At 42.1% G+C, this 21,538-nt stretch overlaps 1 protein-coding gene across 5 annotated transcripts in view; it reads left to right on the forward strand.

Annotated features, from left to right (window-relative positions):
- Positions 1-21,538, forward strand: part of FMN1 (formin 1) — a 481,578-nt gene that overhangs the window by 22,894 nt on the left and 437,146 nt on the right. For all 5 annotated transcript variants that reach the window (XM_051822097.2, XM_070053344.1, XM_051822098.2 and 2 more), the window contains exon 2: positions 7,925-9,841. In XM_051822097.2, the coding sequence (XP_051678057.2) occupies positions 8,056-9,841 (1,786 nt within the window). In that variant the 5' untranslated portion in view covers positions 7,925-8,055. The remainder of the gene's footprint in view (positions 1-7,924; positions 9,842-21,538) is intronic.

Genomic DNA, 21,538 nt, shown 5'->3' on the forward strand with positions numbered 1-21,538 from the left:
TTCAACACAGGGAAGGGGGCTTATTACCTCAGCACATTCATATATCTCCCACAGTTGATGATGTAAACCAGATGGTGATATGAACCTAGCAATGTGTTGAGGATCTCGCTGTCTTTTTATTACTTTTTTTTGACAGGCAGAGTGGACAGTGAGAGAGAGAGACAGGAAGAAAGGTCTTCCTTTACTGTTGGTTCACCCTCCAATGGCCGCTGCGGCTGGCGCACCACGCTGATCCGAAGCCAGGAGCCAGGGGCTTCTCCTGGTCTCCCGTGTGGGTGCAGGGCCCAAGGACTTGGGCCATCCTCCATTGCACTCCCGGGCCACAGCAGAGAGCTGGACTAGAAGAGGAGCAACCGGGACAGAATCCGGTGCCCCAACTGGGACTAGAACCTGGTGTGCCAGCGCCGCAGGCAGAGGATTAGCTTATTGAGCTGTGGCACCGGCCTCACTGTCTTATTTTTATAAGGTGTATTTATTTATTTGAAAGACAAAGTCACACACACACACACACACACACGCACAGATACAGACAGACAGACAGATCTTCCATCTGTTGGTTTATTCCCAAAATGGCTGCAATAGCCAGAGTTAGGCAAGGCTGAAGCCAGGAGCCTGGAACTTTATCCAGGTCTCCAACATGGTGGCAGGGGCCCATGCACTTTAGCCATTATTAGCTGCCTTGTCAGTTGCATTATCAGGAAGCTGGATCAGAAGTAGATTACCTGGGACCAGAACTGGCATTCCATATTGGAATTGCATTGCTACTGGTGGCTTAACATGCTGTGCCACATGGTAGCCCCTGGATCTGAATATCTTATATTTTCATGAAATTTATGGAAAGTGGATACTCATTTGTCTTTATATAATGAAACACTGAAGAGGTAAGGGAGAAGTGAAGAAAGGATTCTCTGAAGTGTTGGAGAGAGTCTCCAGTGTTCATACCTTATAACTTATTTGGGTAACTGAATGGTTTGTTCATAAAAAAAAAAAAAAAAAAAAAAAAAAAAAGGAAAAAATTTTAAAGGAACCCCCTTCATACCTTTTTGGTGATTTGTAATTTGGCTAGACATTTGCTGACTAATATAATTCTGCTGACCAAAATTTGTCCTCTATTTTGTTTTTTAGCGATTGGCCAATATGTTATAATAAAGCCCACCTTGGATTGCTAATGGTTCCCAGTCAAACTAGAGTTTCAAAGACAGAAATTTTGCTTCTGCAGGATAGACTGGGATAGTACTTCCCTTCTTATGACACTGTAAGAATGCAAGCAAAATCATAAAATTATAGAGTCCTTTTGAAGAAAATAAAATTGTTGATAGAATATGTAGAGCCTTCCAATTTTGATGCTGCCTATCTCATACCCTTCCTCTCTCCCTTACTTGAGACTATTCTCTGAGTATGAAACAGCCCTATATCTCTCCAAGGCTGATTTTCTTCATGTTGTGCACATGTCTTCTCCTTTCCCTGGTGCTTTCCATCCTCAGTTGTCTCATATTTTACCCCATAGTTCATTGTAATCAGTTTCTCCCTCATCACTACCTCCCTCTTCTCAATCTAAGAATATACAAAGATTTCTCATCTCTTAAAAACTAAAACAAAAATAACAATAAAGACAAAGCCTTAAAAAAAGATAAAGCCTTAATATCTGTATAAGTTATTACTCATATTTCCATCCTAAACATCAGCCTTTTCTGTTATTCTTTGCAATGCAGTTTGATGTTCTATTACTCTGCAAAAAGTTACCACCTAAAACTCTTGTCTATAATGTCCATTCATAACTTACTACCTTTTCAATCACTTTGAAGAATTTGATGGTGCCTCCAGCCCCTCATTGTGACTCTTGATCTGATCTCTTTCTACTCCTATCAATTCTGAATTTACTGCTAAATCAGTCTTCCTCATGTATTTTAGTCAGTGATGAATATACTACTCTGTTCAAAACCTATCAAAGACTTCATAAATCATTTGCCTATGAAATTAGCATTAACTAATTAATTTCCTAGCAATATAGATTCAAATCTTTCTACAACATAGTATCACTCTTGATATGGTTTGAAAGTGACCCCCCCCAAAGTTTACGTTTTGGAAAATTAATTACCAAAGCAACAGTGTTGGAAAGTGGGGACTCATGGAAACTGTGTGGGTCATGAAGGCTTCACTCTCATAAATGAATAAATCATTACTGAGGGACTGGGTTTGTTTAACAAAGCAAGCAAGTTCAGCCCCTTGCTGCTCATGCACTCTCTTGCCCATCTACTTTCTGCCATGGGATTACTCAGCAAGGAGGCCCTTGCCAGACATCATGCTCTTGGACTTCCCAGCCCCCAGAACTATAAGCCAATAAATTTCTGTTCTATATAAAGTACCCAATCTCAAGTATTAGCAGCAAAATATGGAGTAAGACAATTCTATATTTCTTATCTGACACATGTCACTAATGGAGAGAGTGATTTAAACCTTACCTGATTTCCCAGTTTTATGTAGGGTCTCATCTTCCTGGAATTCCATTCTCTTAATCTCTACTTATCAAAATCTTACTTTTTGTAAGGGGCTGTTTCTGATCCTACAAACATGATGCAGACTCTCCTTTTTTTGAACGCCTCTGATTTGTTTTTTGATATGGGATAGATCTCTTTCTGCTTTGTATTTTAGTAATTTTGTTATTTCTGCTATATTCCTACTCACAGTGTGTAGGTTCTTTGAAGAAAAATTACTTCAGAGGAAAAAGAGCCAGAAAGCTATTATACATGTGGATGGAAAGGAAATAGGAAAGTACTTGCTTGTCCAAAATCACATGAAAGATAGAATGCAGGGTTATCTAGGAATGACCTGGAAAAGGGAGCAATAGCTGCAACCTAGAGAAAGTAGCTGCAGCTGGAAGAGGACTATTTAAGAAAAACTATGATCTTCATCAAGGTAACACCCACTTCAAACCATAGGCCAGGAAGGAGAGAGAGCCAGGGTAGAAAGATCCTTGACCCCTCTTTCACTCTTCCCTCTATCCCACTACTTCTGTTTCTCAGTGGCTAAACCCAGTAGAAGCCAAAGTACAGGGAAGCATGTGGATTGGTTCCATAAAAGTCAATCTCCTGGTGCTTTGAGTGGTATGAAGGGAAGAGAATGAATCTGAGTGAACAAATGGGAAATTTCCAGTTCAATAGTGAAAGTCACAGATCATCTATCTTAACAGTAGTGGCTTCAGATGGAATCAGAGAGTGTGACTGGGCCAATGGTGAAGAAAGCTTTGCATTGGTATTTTAGGGCCAGAATCAATTAGGAAATTTACAGTCCTCAGGCAGCATGACTAAAGCTAATTCTTGGATCTTATTCTAGAAATTTATTGTGAGCATTGGATAGTACGTATTGAAAAGCAATCATTTCTCATTATGATGAGGCACAACAGATATTTCTATTTTGGGTAGGGTGAAGTGATCTACTTGGTTATTGGAAAAAGAGCCAAGGACAAAGTCACCACAGCAGCATTGTCATAGAGAGAATATCAGCCTGAAGCTTGAATATCTCATTCTAAGCCCTATTATTATAAAAAAAATTTCAAGCAAAACATATCTGCATTGGAAGGTAGGGATTAGGAAGTAGAGGGAATTTTTAAATTCTTATGTAAAGTCTTCTTTACTGAATTTGGAAGAATGGAAGACATGAAGACTCCCCAGGAAATGAAGTGTTCTTCCTTTGTACACAACCAAAGAAGGTCACTTTAGACCAACTGAAGATGTACAATGAGTGTGTGACTCCTGCAGAGCTGCTGCACCTGAGTCACAGTAGAGTAAGGAAATGCTGCCTGAAATAGCACTGTGAACCCAATGTGGAACTGTAGTATTTAACCCCAATCCACATTGCTTTCCCTGTTATTTGGCTGCTGTCTCCTTATCCTCTGGTTTCTTGGATGGAAAGTGTGTGTGATGATTCAGCACTGTGCTCTGACTTCCTAACAGATTGTCACAGAGAATGGTTGACCTTGCCCAAAAACTGAAACTGACATGGTGCCTGTTACAGGGTTGAGGTTGAGGTTCATTTGCTCAGGGAAGATGTTTTTCTTCTTCCTAGAGGAGGCTTATTTTAGTTTCTTGGTCTTGTAGTAGGTGTCACTGCATAATATTTTTGAGTTGTTGATTTGGGGAGTTGGAGGTTAAATTTCTCATTCCAGAAAAGACAGGCAATCCTAAGTGAGAAAGAGCATGTGATAACATTTCTTCACTTATACTCACTGGCAGAGATTTCAAGGATGGTAGGCTGAAGGCTGAATCCTGACAGTCTTGTCTTGGGTTGGGAGAAAGGAATTTGGGACAAGCTATGGGGAGTTATCCCATGCTCCAGAAGCAGTTTGGTAAACATTCATTGATGACAGTGGAGGGTATATGCAACTGATTTGGTGAAAATCATTTAAAACTATGGAAGAGAATAGGGATGTAAGAGACTTTAAATAATGTTTATTTGTGTTTCTTTGTAGTAACTGATCTGAAATTGTTTGGGATTTGAGAGTCCAAAACCATAGCCAAGTTATTTGCAAAACTTATGCTAGTACCAGAAAACATGGAAACATGAAGTGGTCTTTTTTTCCATAAATTTGTCTAAGATGCCCTTTGGTAGACAAATTTAGGCACATTAGACTGTCTTTGTATTATGTTACTGATTTATCCATACCAGTGTTATTGTGCAGAGAAGTAAGTTATTCTTTTCAAGTGACTTTACATAAGAATTTAAAAATTCCCTCTACTTCCTAATCCCTACCTTCCAATGCAGATATGTTTTGCTTGAAATTTTTTTATAATAATAGGGCGTAGAATGAGATATACCAAGAGTGTCTTCCCTACTTTCTTGTATGATCACTGAAAACTCAGAAGTTATGAACATATATCCCGAGGAAGCCCGTTTAGAACTGAATTTGGATCACCAGGACCTGTTACATGATTCCATATTGGAAGCAGAGCACAACTCTAAGACTTTGCTTTTTAAATTTAAGAACTCTAAGAATGAAATGCTTTTCTCTTTTAATTAATAAGAACTTCTTTGTGTTGTTTATCTTGCCACAAACCACATGACCAGTGCTGAGCTTTACAAACCCCAAATAACTTCTTTTATCTTCTATACCCTAAGTTTATGTCCTTAGTTGAAATGATATTCATTATCTGTAGGTACAATACAGTGATTGTCATTTTGGCTGTTTTTACAGTATTCCTCTGCAGAAGAAAATGCAGAAAAGAAAATTATAGAAGGAATATGCAACAGGGTTCCAAGAAGGGGTGAATTGAAGAATTTAAGGATATAGTTGGGCGAGTGATTTTTATGACTGTCAGGGAAGGAAGAAAGTCTTGTCTGTATTATGGAATCACTAAGTTGCCATTAATATAACACTGGCCTCTGAGACATGGGTTCTTGTCTCAACTGACTACAGACTGAAGAATTTTGGAGCTAGGGTCCTGTGACATAGTGAAAAGCATAATTGTGGGCCGATGCGGCGGCTCACTAGGCTAATCCTCCGCCTTGCGGCGCCAGCACACCGGGTTCTAGTCCCGGTAGGTGCGCCGGATTCTGTCCCGGTTGCCCCTCTTCCAGGCCAGCTCTCTGCTGTGGCCCGGGAGTGCAGTGGAGGATGGCCCAAGTACTTGGGCCCTGCACCCCATGGGAGACCAGGATAAGTACCTGGCTTCTGCCATCGGATCAGCATGGTGCGCCGGCCGCAGCACGCCGGCCGCGGCGGCCATTGGCGGGTGAACCAACGGCAAAAGGGAAGACCTTTCTCTCTGTCTGTCTCTCTCACTGTCCACTCTGCCTGTCAAAAACAAACAAACAAACAAAAAAAACCATAATTGCAAGTTGAAGTATTGAACTAAGTGTTCTCCTTGGCTCTAGACGTGGGCAACGCTAGTGTAGGAGAGCACTCTGTATTGAGGTCTCTGGGTAGATGAAGCAACAGTGTGAAGTATTTGTGTTGTGGCTTTATTGCTATAAAATCCAGTGTCACAATTTCCTGAACCTTGACTGGAGATTCCCAGTTGTGACTAACATACAGAGTACTAACATGACATTTTTCCATTTATGTGACAAAGGCCAGAGGGAAAAAGGTTTCTACCCTGTAACAGAGTACCCTGTGTCTGTAACCCTCAAAAATGGTATCAGGCTTTATTTGAGTCCCCCCCTTCTCCTTCATTTCTGAATTGGAATCTTCGTTGGTCCTCCATTTGCCTTTATAACTGGTGTTTGTCAACCACTTAATAACAGATCATCTCTTGAGTTCTTGGAACTATCTGGAGAGTCTGTATCAATACTTATTAGGTATCTATGCACATGTAAATCCTTAGGAAATTATAGCTATAGTAATTTTATAAAAGTTTTTTAAAAATATGACCAGTTGAATGAGGGTAGTCACATATGTAATTTTGATACAAGCATCTTCTAACCTCTCCCATCTTCTGTGCTTCTTCTCTTCAAGCCCTTCTAACCCTTTCTTTCTGTGAGTTCTCGGAGTCCTACTGACACTTCTGGTTGACTAGATACATGCTTTTTTTTTTTCTTGGCAGTCATCATTTTATCACTCTTGGGGATTTTCCACTAGCAAATAGAAATTTTCTGTTTTCTTCCCCTTTTCTGTCTTGCTGCACTTAAAGTGCACCTGTGTAGTTAGAACAAAACTTGAGGAAAATAGCTCACTAAATATAACAATAGGTAATAAATGGTAATTGTGGTGCCATTCCAAGGGGAGATTTCTTTTAAGCAAGGAAGCCTTAAAGACTGGGAAGTATCTTAATTTGAGAAACGTCATTTGGTAATATTGGTTTATAATCCCTATGATTATGTGTGGAAAGACATTTGAAGAGTCCTCCCATCACTCAAGGAAGCAGCCACCTTCACTGCCTGCTGCTTCTGTGGTGAAAATCCACACAGCTGGCTGTTGCTTACAGATTTTTGCGTTTTCTCTGCCATTCCATCTGAACTCAGGCAACAAGTAGAAAAATAAAACAATACACGCATACACAAGTATTGACTAAGGCTTCTGAGTTACTTATTTAAATTTGAAAAAGCATTTAAAGATTTATTTATTAGAAAGGCAGAATGATGGAGAGGGGGAGAACAGAGAGAAAAGATCTTCTATCAGCCAGTTCACTCCCCAGATGGCCACAACGGTTGTGGCTGGGCCAGGTGAAAGCCAGGAGCCAAGAACTCCATCCAGGTCTCCTTCATGGGTGGCAGGGGCCCAAGTACTTGGGCCATCATCTGCTCCTTTCTCAGGTGCTCATTTCTCAGGGTGCTGGACCAGAAGCAGAGCAGCTGGGACTTGAACCTGTGCTCAGATATGAGATGCTTGCAGTGCAAGTGGGGGGTTAAACCACTGGACCCTGATGCCAGGTGCTTATTTAAATTTAAAAATTTTAAATTTAAATTTGTTTACCTTTAAATCCAAATCCTGAACCCTCTCCTCATACTGTGCTTTAAGTTAAGTAGATGATTAATCTTAGGAGATGCTTTTTGGAGGGTAAAAAAGGCTTGCCCCATCATAGCAAAGGAATATTCCAATCATGAGTTTTTAACATAGCTTTGTTTTCTAAGCATCTCCAGGCTTCTTTTCCTCAGGATTTCTGGCAGTTTTGATGGATCTGTTTGGTGAGGTCTAGAGAAGTTGAGAGGCCTAAACTAGGCTGTGCGGTGAGTCCCCTATGGGGAAGGGAGCCTTTTGTCCCAAGGCTAAAATGAGTGCACTCCCCCATCTCTCAGGTATAGACAAGTTCTGCTGGTTAAGGGTTGGGTGGAGGAGAGGAAGAGGTTGCAATCAGCCTTTTGGCTAATGCCTTGGGTTGGTTGAGGTCAGCCAGAGAGGAAGGATACGTCATGGTTATGCTTTGATTTGTCACTCTGTGATTTATGCTCCCTGTTAGACAAGCTGCTCTCTCCCCCTGTTCTCTAACAGGCAGTCTCATTGCTGGAAATGACTGTCAGCTGCTTGCTCTGCATAGCCCCCATCACATGCCTCACCACTGGGGCCTGGGAAGCCTGACCACAGACCAGCGTCTCCAAGGCATGAATAATTAGGGAGGCATAATGGAAGGCACTCACTGCACCCTCCAATTGCATAAGCCCATTACCGAACTCTGCTACATCAGCTTCTATCTGCCAAGAGGAGAAGTCAGAGGATTTTCATACAAGGGCACCGTAACTCTAGACAGATCCAATAAAGGTTTTCATAACTGCTACCAAGTCAGAGAGGGGTCAGACATCATCAGCCTCAGCCGGCAGCCGAACGAACATCCAGGCGACATATTTTTCAAGCAGACTCCCACAAAAGACATTCTGACGGAGCTGTACAAACTCACAGCGGAGAGGGAGAGACTGCTGGCCGATCTGCTGAGCTCAGACCACATCCTAGGGATTACCATGGGGAACCAGGAAGGGAAGCTGCCAGAGCTGTCCGTGAGCCTGGCCCCCGAGGACGACTGTTTCCAGAGTGCTGGCGGCTGGCAAGGGGAGCTCCCCGTGGGCTCTCTTAATAAGAGGAGCACACACGGGAACAGAAAGCCCCGGAGGTTTGGTGGAAGGAGAGAGAGATTCGAGGAGCTCCCACAGAAGAGGACAAGAAGGAAAGGGCGTGGGGGCCAGGAAGCTGCTTCTCACGTGGGGAAGGAGCAAGTCTGCCCCAGCGGCTCCCTTCCTTCCAGAGTGGAGCCTCAGCTTCGGCTTGTGGAGCAAAGAGCAGACTTGTTCTCGAATGGGGTGCTTACCTCTCCGCCGCACAGGAGGGAGAGCTGCCCCCCGGATATCCTTGGGATGCTGGACACAGACGTTGGCTTTGGGAGTTCTGGGCTTGGCAGGGGAGTGCAGCCCCCAAACTACAGCTCCACGGAGGCAGGAGAGGATGGCGTTGAGGGGCCACTGAGATGGCCTCCTGGACTGCAGCATCATCAAATAGGTTTGCCTGAAAGTCAGAAGGACCCGGAAAAGCATCCAGAGGTGGTGGAGAGGGCCAGGACAAAGAAGTCGGCTGAATGGGCTTGCAGGACGAAACCTGTCTGCAAAGTGGTGGCCCAAGTCCAGGATCTGTCTGCTCAGGTACAAAGAGTGGTTACAACACCTCCTGAGGCTGAGGAAGGGAATGTCCTTGGCCCAGCACCCCAAGCTGACTTTATACCCATAGCAGAACTGCTCACCCCCCCAGGAACGCAGAGTCCCAGACACTGGGGCAAAGAGCGAGAGCATGGGTCTTCTCAGCCATCAGCCAGAGATTCTGTTTCTGACACTGAGGGGGCCGTGAACAAGGTCCTCCTGAAGGGTACAGAGAGCGAGAAGTTAGATGAAGCCACCGAGGAGAAAAGGCTGGGCCTCTCTCTCAGCAAAAGAACCCCCCATGGCCTCCCAGGAACCAGAAGCAAGAAAAGAGCCGTGCCGTGCCGCAGCTTCGGTCCCGACTCCCCACACCTCCAAGATGGTAACAGGCGGCCGTCGCCCCCAGCGTCAGCAGCTCTGGGCACGGTCTTTAATAATTCATCCCCTCAGTCAGGCACACACACACGGACGTCACCTGTTCCCTCACCTCTGTCTCCAAGGCGTCCCAGCCCACAGCAGCATCACAGGATCCTCCGGCTCGCTCCACTGCCTGGGGAGAGGGAAGCTGCTCTTCATGACTCTGCTGGGAGAAAGAGCGGTGTCTTTCCTGGGTCCTCCTCTGCTGACACCTTGGAGCCACCGTCCTCTGCGAAGGTCACGGAGACCAAAGGAGCCAGCCCGGCCTCCCTCCGAGCAGGCCAAGCTCCGTTGGTGCCTGAGGAACCTTTGGAAAAGAGCTTGGGGCCAGGGAAGACCACAGCTGGGCCCCAGCCCCCATCACCTCCAGGTTAGTCCCTGTTTAAGATGCTTTACAAGTGTTTTCGGGTGATTGGAGAACTATCAATTTGCTTGTGCTGTTGTGAGACTGGGTAATTAACGAGAGATGAAAACTCCTAGGCCTGTCAAGTCAGTTCACATCATAGCAAGAAAACTGGGAGTGATACAGGGGACTGTGGAGATGGTGAGGACGGTGTTGATTCGTGGGCTCAGAAGTGCAGTTGCTTCCAGAAGCAATGTTTTGTCAATGTCATGGTGGTGGCGGGGTGAGGCATACTTTATAGTTGCCTTCACAATTGCCTAACATGAGGGCTCTCAGAGGAAGCAGGAACCTGCAGAGAGAAGTAGTAACTTGTCCCTGCCTTTGATGGGAGCACTGGGTAATTGGCCTCTTGACCTAAATTCTATTGTTGGTGCTGCTGGAGTCATCCTAGGGACTCTAAGCAGAAGCACAACAGCACATTTGTGTGTTCGTCCATCTGGAGTTAGACATTCTTGCTTTTTTATTAATCACTTTTCTAAGTACCATTTTATGATGAAAACTTACCCCAAGAATGAATTTAGTCTCATATGAAGAAATTTAGTTGAAATTTTCTTTTTTATTCTGTTTTTTTTTTAAATCAACACAAAGTAACTGTTTATTCCCAAGCTATGTATGGGCTACTGTTGTTACAAAGATAACATCATTTTTTATGCAAAAGGTACTATAGTTCTAGTCTGATTGCGATGCTTAATGTGTTTTCAAATTTTACATGAAGATAATTTGGGTGGTTCAATAAGACCAAAAAGGCAGTGTGTAACTCTTGTGTTCATTACATTTTTCCAGGCCAATATAGCCAGATGCTTAAGGTTTTGCATGCCATTGTATATGTAACAGGTTATTTTTCAATGTTTTCTTTTAAGTAGCATATGGCCAATGCTTTGTCTAGGGAATAGCTCATTAATATGACATATGGTGTCTTCAGTGTTAGAAAAAACTTCATGCACAATTTTTGAGATAAAAATACTTGTCTAGGAAAGAGAAGTTTCGTACACCTTCTGTTCATTTTGAACTTGTAATTTTATAAATTTCTCTAAATCATTGGACCAGGGGTGCTTCTTTAAAAATGTGTTATATGCTTATCATCTTGTTTTTGCAATGTGTCAATCTTGCTGTTTGCATATTACAAATGGTCTGCTTCACCAGGAATGTATAGAATTGTAGATTTTGGATTATCTATTATCAAGCCTTAGTGATGAAAATCCTTCTCCTTGTGGATGCTGGAGACTTGGAAATAGTTGTCCTTGGCAAGGAAGCTCTCAGAAATTATTAGGTGAGAGACGTCTGGAGGCTCCATGTGGAATAACTACCTTAATTTCAAGAGCTGTTTTTAGAAATCACCAGATTCTAGGATTGTGTGTAGTACTCATTAAGAATCTGTGCATTACATACATAGGTCTTCAGTAAAAGTCCCCCCAACCTTGGTTTAGAATTCTCTTGTTATTTTGTTGCCATTTTCTATATAAGAATATTATAAAAGCCCCACTGTGCCTGGGTCAAGTTAGGCAAACAGAAAACAGTTTGTACTGTTAACTGACCATGAGCCCCACTGAGGGATGGCCAGTCTTTCCCTGGTCTTCTCCATGCAATTGGTCATCACTCTTCCTTTTACTTTGGCCTCAGCCTCCATTGGGATCTTCAGTAGCACTTTTGGGATCTTGTCACAGGACTCCTAGGGATTCCTTTGCCAAGGAGAACTCCTGAGCTATTAAGGTCATCATGGAAAGCGCAAGGAGAGTAAGAGTGGGAGAGAGCTTTCTTCTGGCATGGATAGCTTCTTTTATACTGATTGCTCTCTCCTGGACATCCAAAGATTATCTCTTATGAGCCCCTCTTTGAAAAGCATTGAGGAGGGAGTTCTCCAGAAAAGATCTTTGATATCTGTCCTCTGTTCTGATCCCCTCTGCTCTTTTGACTTTTGCTTTCCTGTAGCCCTGAGTCCTCCTCATTTCTAGATCCTTCTGTGATTTCCTATAGCTGGTGGGTCCATAATGGGAACTGCCTTTGTCTTTTGCTAATCTTCTGCCACCCAGTCTCAGCAGAGGCCCCAGGCAGCCTCCAGTGGCCCAGACACAGGAGTGTGTAATTCATTCACCATCACCGCACAGTGGCCCTTTGTCTGAGTCCTACTCCCACCCTTCTCCCATGTTAGCTATTAACCAGGTTGAGTTTATGGTCTGTGGACATTTATTTCCTGTGGAAATAAGTTGTAGGTATTTTATTGAAGTGAAGTGATTAAGATTATGAAAAGTGCTCATTAACTGCTCAAGCAAGAGATTAAGTCTGGCAGAAGTAATCAGATCCATTTCCAGTTGGAAGACTCCTTAGTGTCACAGACAAGTGGTAATTCCCAGGAAAGGGTACAACCCACATTTGCTTCTCACCCAGAAATTAGAGCCGACATCATCTCCATCCACCAAAGACACCATCAAGGTATTAAGAGGCTACTGAATGTCTTCTATTATTGGATTTCTAATTTTCCTCACTCTTCATGCTAAGTGCTACACACAGGAATTTCTTGTTTGCTGGTGATAAGATCAACTAGAGAATCTACTAATGATGAATGGTGGCCACATTTGTCCTCTTATGGTTCTCCTCCCCCACCAGTCTTGGAACTTGTTTCATAGTGGTTTACTCGGGCGATGGAGACAGTTGTAGAATCTTTCCAAACCTTTGCAAAATATGGTATTTCTCCCACCTTGAGGATTCTGGCTGTACCAACCTGCATCTCAGTGTCCTTGGGCCTTGGTGCTGGAATTCTTTTCTATTTTTGTTTACTTCCACTCATCTTTGATCTGAAAAAGTCTCTTTGAATGCCTGAAGAATCACATGGAGTGTGGCTTACCATGCTGTAGAGATGCCCAGTATTTAGTGCACTGTAGAACAATCTCATGATCCTTCTTCCTTTGATTGAAATAAGTGAGGGGGAGTAATGCCTGAAGCATTGTTCTTGATATGAAGAATCATTTGATCAATTTTTGTGACCATCAAAAGAGTGACTAAAGTGAACTGATTAGGAATTGAGAGGCATTCATGTAATAAATTTTATTCTATCTAATGCTACTATCAAAGCTTTCATTTCTTTCTGGACACACATTATAGGTATGATAAATTCCATATTAACATTGAGTTTTGATCCAATTCCAATACAAAATTAAAAAAACTTCATAACATTAATGATATATATATATATATATAAGGTCACTTAAGTTTACACAGAAAGTATGTGGTATATAGAAAATTGTCTTCAATTGCTTACAGGAATTCAAAAAATTGAATATACCATACAATACTCATATAAAACAAATATAGGATTTAAATTGACAGGTAATAAGTTGCTGTACACCTTTGAGGAAGTAAGGGAATTATAATTGAAACTGTATGTAGCTATGACTTAGCAATGCTATTTTTAGGAATTTATCTTATATGAATATATGCATCAATAAGAATACATGCATATGAATACATGCATATGAGTATTAACTATAGCATTATTTGTACAAGGATATCATCTGGAAAAACATCTATCAGTGGAGAAATGGTTAAGTAAATTATAGTGCATTTATACTCTATAATAATATGAAACTGTTCAGAGTATTGATTTAGATTTATGTCTAAGATACAAAATATTATATAAAATGCTCTCAATTTTTATAAAACCAGTATCACCTCTCCCCATAGGTGAATATGTACATTTGATATTTGTTTGAATATTATGGAAAAAAACTGGTCAGGTTGTTAATATTCCTCACTGAGGGGCAAGACACGTGAAGAGGGGAGTGAAGTAAAAGGAAGGCTCCAGAAGCATTAGGGAAAAGCATTAAGTTTCCTCTTTATATATTTTCCCTATTTCTCTGATTCTGATAACGATGTCACTTTTTTTATTAAACAGATGAACTTTATTTATTTGAAATGCAGAGTTACAGAGAAAGAGAGATCTTCCATTCACTGGTTCAGTCCCCCAAATGGCTACAATGTCGCGGAGCTGGGACAGTTGGAAGCCAGGGACCAGGAGCCTCCTCTGGGCCCCCAACATGGATGGCAGGGGCCCTAGGACTTGGGCCATCCTCTGATGCCCTCCCAGGCACATTAGGAGGGAGCTGCATTGGTAGTGGAGCAGCCAGAACTCTAACTGGTGCCCACATGGGATGCTGGCACTGTGGGCAGTGACTTTACCTGCCATGGCACAATGCTGGCCCCTACTGTGTCACTTTCATGGTATTTGAAGAGGTAGGGCTGGGAAGCAGGACTGGCTGAGGACAGAGAAAAATCTAGAAACCAGAAGAGGAAGGCAGTTAAGAAAGACCCTTGGATTAGACAGGGAAGAGACACCCCTGGGCCTGACAGAGCAAGAGAAGCAGTGGTGGGAACCCAGCAAGGGGAGATTACTGGAGAGGACTGTCTCACAGGAACAGAGGTTTGTGGTAGAGACACTCATTATAAAGGACCCTGTAAGTATAAATATCTTAACTCTCCATTATGTCCATAAATCTCTAACTCAACCAAGCAGAAGGCAGAGTGTGAGGGAACCAAGGCAGAGAATGTGGCCTACAGTCAGCCTCCCAGGGCCCCAGCAGATGGGGAAGGTTGGAGAGTGGTCCTGGAAGGGCAAGAGGGAGACTAATGCAGATGAATTGGGGCATGAAGGCCAGGAAAACACTGTCTTCTTACTCCCATTGAAGGAGTTATCTCAATGGAATGATCAGTCTAAGAGTAGATTGTAAGAGGCTGAAGACGAGCAGGTGATGAGGAATGAGAAATAGTGGTTATGAGTTTCCTCAAACTTATTAATGAGTGAGTGTATAGGGATAGAATGATGTTAAAATTATTTTTTATTTGAGAGGCAGGCAGATATAAAGAATGCTCCCATCTATTGGTTTGCTCCCCAGATGCCTACAGCAGCCTGCCAGTGCTGGGCTAAGGATGAAGCCAGGAGCCATGAACTCAATTCCTTTCTCCCTTGTATGGGGCAGGGACCAACTACTTGAGCTATCATGGCCACCTCCCAGGGTCTGTACTGGAATCAAGAGCAAGAGATGGAGCTTGTGATTGAATTCTGGTGGGCTGTGAGTGTCCTAACCAGTGTCTTAGCTAATTCACCAAACCCCCGTCCCGACAGAATGGTATTTTAAATGAGCAACAGGATGTGCTTTATTATCGAACAATGATTATCTTGATGCTACCTGATGATTGCAGCCTTTTCCTTTTTTTTTTATATGACTTTCAGCCTCTAAACTTAATGAGCTTGACTATCTCTTTTATTGTTAAAAATTAATGTATGGAGAAAGTGAATGAATTAGAAATTCTTGTGGTACAGTTTTCAATCCATGATTCAGAAAAAAAATGAACTGAATTTAAAAAAAAAAGTTCTTATATTTAACAATAACTATTATCACATTGTGTCTGCTTTCTTTTTATGAAAAGTACAGAGTTTCAAAATTAGTCTTCTCCAATTATCACAAATTAAGAATGACTAATTAGCATATGAATATTAAATTGGTTTTCTACCAATGAACAATTTGTATTTTGAAGTCAGCTCCAGTATGAAATAAATGATGAGTATTTTTCTTATTCAAGTTTTTGATTTTTTTTTTTTTTTTTTTTTTTTTGACAGGCAGAGTGGACAGTGAGAGAGAGACAGAGAGAGAAAGGTCTTCCTTTTGCCGTTGGTTCACCCTCCAATGGCCGCCGCTGCAGCCGGCGCACCGCGCTGATCCTGGCAGGAGCCAGGAGCCAGGTGCTTTTCCTGGTCTCCCATGGGGTGCAGGGCCCAAGCACCTGGGCCATCCTCCACTGCACTCCCTGGCCATAGCAGAGAGCTGGCCTGGAAGAGGGGCAACCGGGACAGAATCCGGCGCCCCGACCGGGACTAGAACCCGGTGTGCCGGCGCCGCAAGGTGGAGGATTAGCCTATTGAGCCACGGCGCCGGCCCAAGTTTTTGATTTTTAAAGGAGACTATGTTTCAAAGGTCAGGATCATGGGTAAGATCAAATGTTTAAAATCTCAAGCCAGCTCTATGCTTTGTGAATTTTTTTTTACCCAAATTAAGGTTGAATTGTGCCTCGAGGGTAATACCTTCTACTGAATTGTTTCCTAGTTGTCTCTCTCTCTGTTATTGGATTCAGAGCACAAGATTTAAAGTAAGGGTGACAGTCTGTTTCTTGGGCCATGTACAACCTCTAAAGTTATTCTAAAGATATAGAAATTACAGAAGTAATACCAAGATGAAAAGTAGTACCTGCTAAATAATATAAAAGAGAAAGCCACTTTTAAACGATGCACTGTTTCACTTCCCATATGGCTGATAACAGCCCGGCTAGGCCAGGCCAAATCCAGGAGCCAGCTGTTGCGTCCAGTTCTTCCACATGGGTGACGGGGGCCCAGGTACCTGGGCTGTCTTCCTCTGTCTTCTCAGGCACTTGAGCAAAGAGCTGGGTTGGAAACAGAGCAGCTGGGACTGCAAGCAGTGAGCTAATATGGGATGCTGGAGTTGCAGCCAGTGGCTCAACCTGCTGCTCCGTAACACTGGCCCTCATCTTCTCTGGATAGCTGGTATCAGGTAACAACAGTTACCCATCTGTCACTTTATCTGCTTTCTCATCACTTACATGGATAGTAACTTCTGGTAGATAATTCTGAAATGGAAATCAACCTATATCTGATGTATACTTGTGGCCTCAGGGCTGGATATTAGGTCATGCATTCCCCCTAGAGTGCCCTCACAACTCAGCCTCCCCTTGTAGCATCTTCTGGAGTTTTATTTATTTACATCCCAGAGAAGGATCTAGAGGAGTTATTGTTCTCTTCTCCTCCTATTCCCCCAACCACTGTCATAATTATTCTGCCACAATAAACTGATACTCTACAGAGCCCAGAGCCTTATGGGAAAGAACTTCAAACTAGGCCAGAATGGGAATTCAGATGTGACTGTAGGATGCAGAGAGATGTGGGGGTCCTGAAGGATGTTGGACAACAGGGAAAAACAATGAGCAACTGGAAAAAGAGGACCATGAGAGCACAAGTCTGGGCCCAAATGGCTGCTCCTCTTCCTCCACAGTGCCCCTTCCCTCCAGGGAGAAGGAGTTTTGGCAGGAAGCAAGAGAAGCCCTTGGTCATCAGAGGTCCCTGGTTTTGCAATGTGGAAGAGCTATTCAAGAGAGGCAGAAACGTTCTCGCTGGCCAGAGGGAGAGAAGTGGCCCAGCCTCTGTGTTGGAAGAGGTGGTCAGCAACCCAAGGACAGCAGAGTGACCAGAGGGATGAGAGCAGCAAGCCCCCACCCCCAGAAACTCTGAGGGACCCTGGGAGGCATGACTTCCAGGGAAGTTATGTAGGGAGGAGGAGCCTCAGAGAAGACTGGACTGTGGGCCTGGGGAGTGAGCAAGGGCTTGATAGTGAGGTTCAGATCTTTTATCATTCATGTTACACAGTTACACAATAAGGCAGCAAGAGCTTCCAGTTTTAAGACTTTTTTTCCCCCTAAAATTCTATATTCTTGTTTGTTTTTAAATCTCATTTAAATTTTTGAGTTTTATGTTCGGGGAGAAGGCCCAAATATAATCCTGTGCCTGATGAAAGCTGTTGGTTTCTGAGTCGGCTCAGTAGAATTACGGGAAGTAAATTATACGGGCAGCTGAGCCTCAGCTGCCTCCTCCCTGGGATCTGGATCTGTCTGGGCACGTCTGATCATTAGACAGTGGGGCCCACAAGAGTCTTTGCTTGAGGGCTTGGAGAATTACCATGAGACAGAGCTGCTGCTAAGGAAAGCAAGGATTTGAGGCTCATCAGGTGACAGCAGTAATGAGGGGAGGGACAACAGTGAAAATGGCATGACATGTGTCTTCCAGATTTTCTGCTGCCTCAGCCCCGTGGACTCATGTCTGGATCCTTGGGAGAGATGACTATGATTAAAAAAAAAACACAGTGTGAAAATACAGAGTAATGTTACTGTAATTTATTAAAGATACTGAAGATAAAGGTACACTAAGGAGACTTACAAGCCTTGTGCATGCAGAATCTCTACTTGAGGCACTGTTGAAGCACGGTGTGACAGGGGGTAAGGTAAAGTGAAGTAGACTTTATCTCCTTCAAGGAAGCGGAAAGCTAGGTAGCAGCCCCAGTGTCAATTTTGGCAGTGGCAAGAGGCCTTTAAGCAGTTGGAGAAGACAGGAAGGCTGGCAGAGGAGACCACATCCACAAGCACACCCCATTTCTAGAATCTGGAGGAAACTGGTGTATGGAGAAGACAAGCACCAGAACTGAGAGCCAAAGAATGATTGTCATGTCTTGTGATTCCTGACTGTAGTTGCTGGAAGGAATCATAGCAAATTTAAGGCTTTTTTTCATCTTTTTAAAAAAATCTTTTATTTAATAAATATACATTTTGAAATTACAACTTTTGTATTATAGCGGTTTTTCCCCCACAAACCGTCCCATCTCCTACTCCCTCTCCCATCCCATTCTTCATTAAGATTCATTTTCAATTATCTTTATATACAGAATATCAACTTAGTATATACTAAGAAAAGATATCAACAGTTTGCACCCTCACAGACACACAAAGTATAAAGTACTGTTTGAATACTAGTTTTATTCTTTTGAGAACCAAATGAAATAATGTCAATGAAAATACTTAATAAGGTGTTAGAAAATGCCAACTTTTTAATCATTATAGATAGGGCTGGAAAAGATTTTTTTCAATTTTTTGATTTCTCTGTAGTGGTGGTTACCAGAGGCTGGGAAAGGAGGGATATGGAAAGGTTGATTAATAGGTAGTAGGTTGTAGCTGGATAGGAGTGAGAAGTTATGATGGTTCGATTGCACAGAAGGGTAACTATAAATAATGTTAAAACATTATAAAGTTCTCTATTAAAAACAAAGTAAAGGAAGAATTTTGAATGTTTTCAACATGAAGAAATGTTAGATGTTTAAGGTGAAAATATATTTACCCTGATTGGACATTACACAATGTGTACATTTACTGAAACATCACATAGTGCCCCATACATATGTATAATTTTTATATGTGTGCTAAAATTTTTTAAAAATTTAAATAGAATTTTAATATCACAATCTTTTTTGTGTTTTCCTGTAGTGAAATTATACTGCAAATAACTCATAGCACATAGCTTTGTGGATTTCTTGATTTGCTCTTAATTAGAATTGCTACATGTTTCTGTTTTTTAAGGTACATATAGTGCTTGTGTAACATCTTCATTGGTCTTTTACTATTTTGTGGAGGTTATACTGGATTTTCTACATAATTTGCTAAAACAACAGGGCAGAGAGCACACGTCATACCTTTGATGCACTCCCTACAGCTTAAAAGTGGTTCACTCAGTAGCCTTGAATTTAGTCATGATTTTTAGATTTCTAAATTAAATTAAGTAATAATAGAATTGGGATTGCTTGTGAGATTATTAGTGTAATTTCAGTTTGAAATCATAAAGGTTGAAATAGCAAAAGAAAAGAAAAGGTGTCCTTCTTACCAATTATTTCTGAACGACCTGGCACAAAACTTTGTCAGTTTATGCAACTGTTGGTAATATTGTCCCTCCTGATTTCCAAATCTTTTTTTTTTTTTTAATTTATTTGACAGGTAGAGTTTTACGGACAGTAAGAGAGACAGAGAGAAAGGTCTTCCTTCTGTTGGTTCACTCTCCAAATGGCCACAATGGCCAGAGCTATGCCGATCCAAAGCCGGGAGCCAGGAGTTTCTTCTGGGTCTCCCATGCGGGTGCAGGGCCCCAAGCACTTGGGTCATCCTCCACTGCTATCCCAGGCCATAGCAGAGAGGTGGACTGGAAGAGGAGCAACTGGGGCTAGAACCTGGCGCCCATATGGTATGCTGGTGCCGCAGGCGGAGGATTAACCTAGTGCACCACGGTGCCGGCCCCCCAAATCTCCTTTTCAAAGACAGTGAGTTTGGACCTTGATCATCTTATTACTATATACATTTTTAATAATATTCTCTCAATACTTTGTGCATTATTTTTGAGTTCCCATCAAGCTTTTTTGGAGTTTCCTATCTTATACTTTGGATGAATGATTTGCAGTTCCTTGAATAGTAGATCAATATGTACTGATATAAGCAACAATGTTCTGAGGTTGTTGAGTTTAATTAAAACACAACCTTCTAAATTACAGTAGCAATGCAGTGACTGTGAGTTAAAGGTTGTCCTTAGGAGCAATCAAACAGAATGACTGGAAATTCTATCAGTTGACGTGCCACCCTGCAGAGTAAAAAGACTTTCCGTCATTATGTTCTTGGCATCCCATCTTCATTGGGAACCAGTTTCTACTGATGATACAGTATGTTAGAATTGAAATAGATGCTTCTTTATTTTATTATTTTCAAAAAGCTTTCCTCAGACAGCTATAGTGTCACATTCATCATTATATACCTGGAGTCAATTTCAGTAACTGACATATGGCATGAACTCAATAAATATTTTACTGAATGAATGAATAAATGGATGGACAAATGCTAAGAGAACTTGGTCTGTAACTAGGTAACAGGGACACATTTTTCCCATTTATGTTGTATTGAACAGGATGAAACTAGTTTCATACCATACTATGTGATTGTTCTCAGTACTGGAACTTGATTTTGCTAGATAATGCTTTTTATCTCTGCATAGGTCAGGAAGATGGGAATGAAATTTGGTGAAACTTGGATACTCAAGGCCAAGTCTTTTACTGAATGAAGAACTTGTTTTTTTAATTAAGTTAAAACTTTACAATGTGATCATTGTAACCACTAGAACAGGTCTTTTTAAAAAGTGAAATTTAACTTGACTAACAAAGCCACTGACTGAGGGGTAGTCAAGTGATAAAACTCAAAATAGAAGCCAGAATGGCTTAAGGTTTCATGTATTTCACTGGTCACAGATTAACTGTGTTGCATTATGCGTGATCAAAGCCCAGCGCATTTTCACTGGGGAACACTTTATGACTCAACCTGTTGGTGAACCAGAGTCTGGGCAGTTACCTCTAATTCTTCTAGGCTGTGATTCAGGGGGCCCTGCAAGGTCCAGCTACTGGGTGCCTAATGCCCACCATTGAAGTTTACCTAATGTGTAGGAAAGCACTGTTGCTTGAAAATTAGTGTACAGTGTAATTATCCGTTGAGGCCATGTGATTTATTTTCAAAAGCTATGCATAAAACTCATTATAAGTCATTATATTAATTTGTCCATAAAGCTCCTATTATTGCCTAGCTGAGCAGAATCCTTACAGAATGGGCTGTGGAGCAGGTTTCTAAGAGTAGAAGCAGAAGTCAAAGCCAGGAAAGGAATAGGCAGACCTGGATGATGGCATGAGAATTTGAGGTAGTCTGAGAAGATCAGGGATCATAATTACATCTGAAAAATCCTTTCTCCTTTGCCAAGTAGCATAAGCTAACCACAAAAGTGATAGGGCGTCATATTCACAGGTTCTGCCTTCACTGAAGGAGGGAGGATCATTCTGGGTGTGCAAATCAAGGGATAGAAATATCGGGTAGTATTTTAGAATTCTGCCTACCACAGTATCCTTCCATTGTCTAGGACTCTCCATTCCCTTTCTGTCCTTCCACTTCCACTGGTACAGCCCTGTTCCCACAGCTTTCCTTAACATAGCATTGTGTATCCTTATAGTTTGTTCTCCATCACTGGATCATATTCATAAG

Source organism: Oryctolagus cuniculus, chromosome 12, assembly GCF_964237555.1.
Source record: "Oryctolagus cuniculus chromosome 12, mOryCun1.1, whole genome shotgun sequence".
Classification (NCBI taxonomy): domain Eukaryota; kingdom Metazoa; phylum Chordata; class Mammalia; order Lagomorpha; family Leporidae; genus Oryctolagus; species Oryctolagus cuniculus.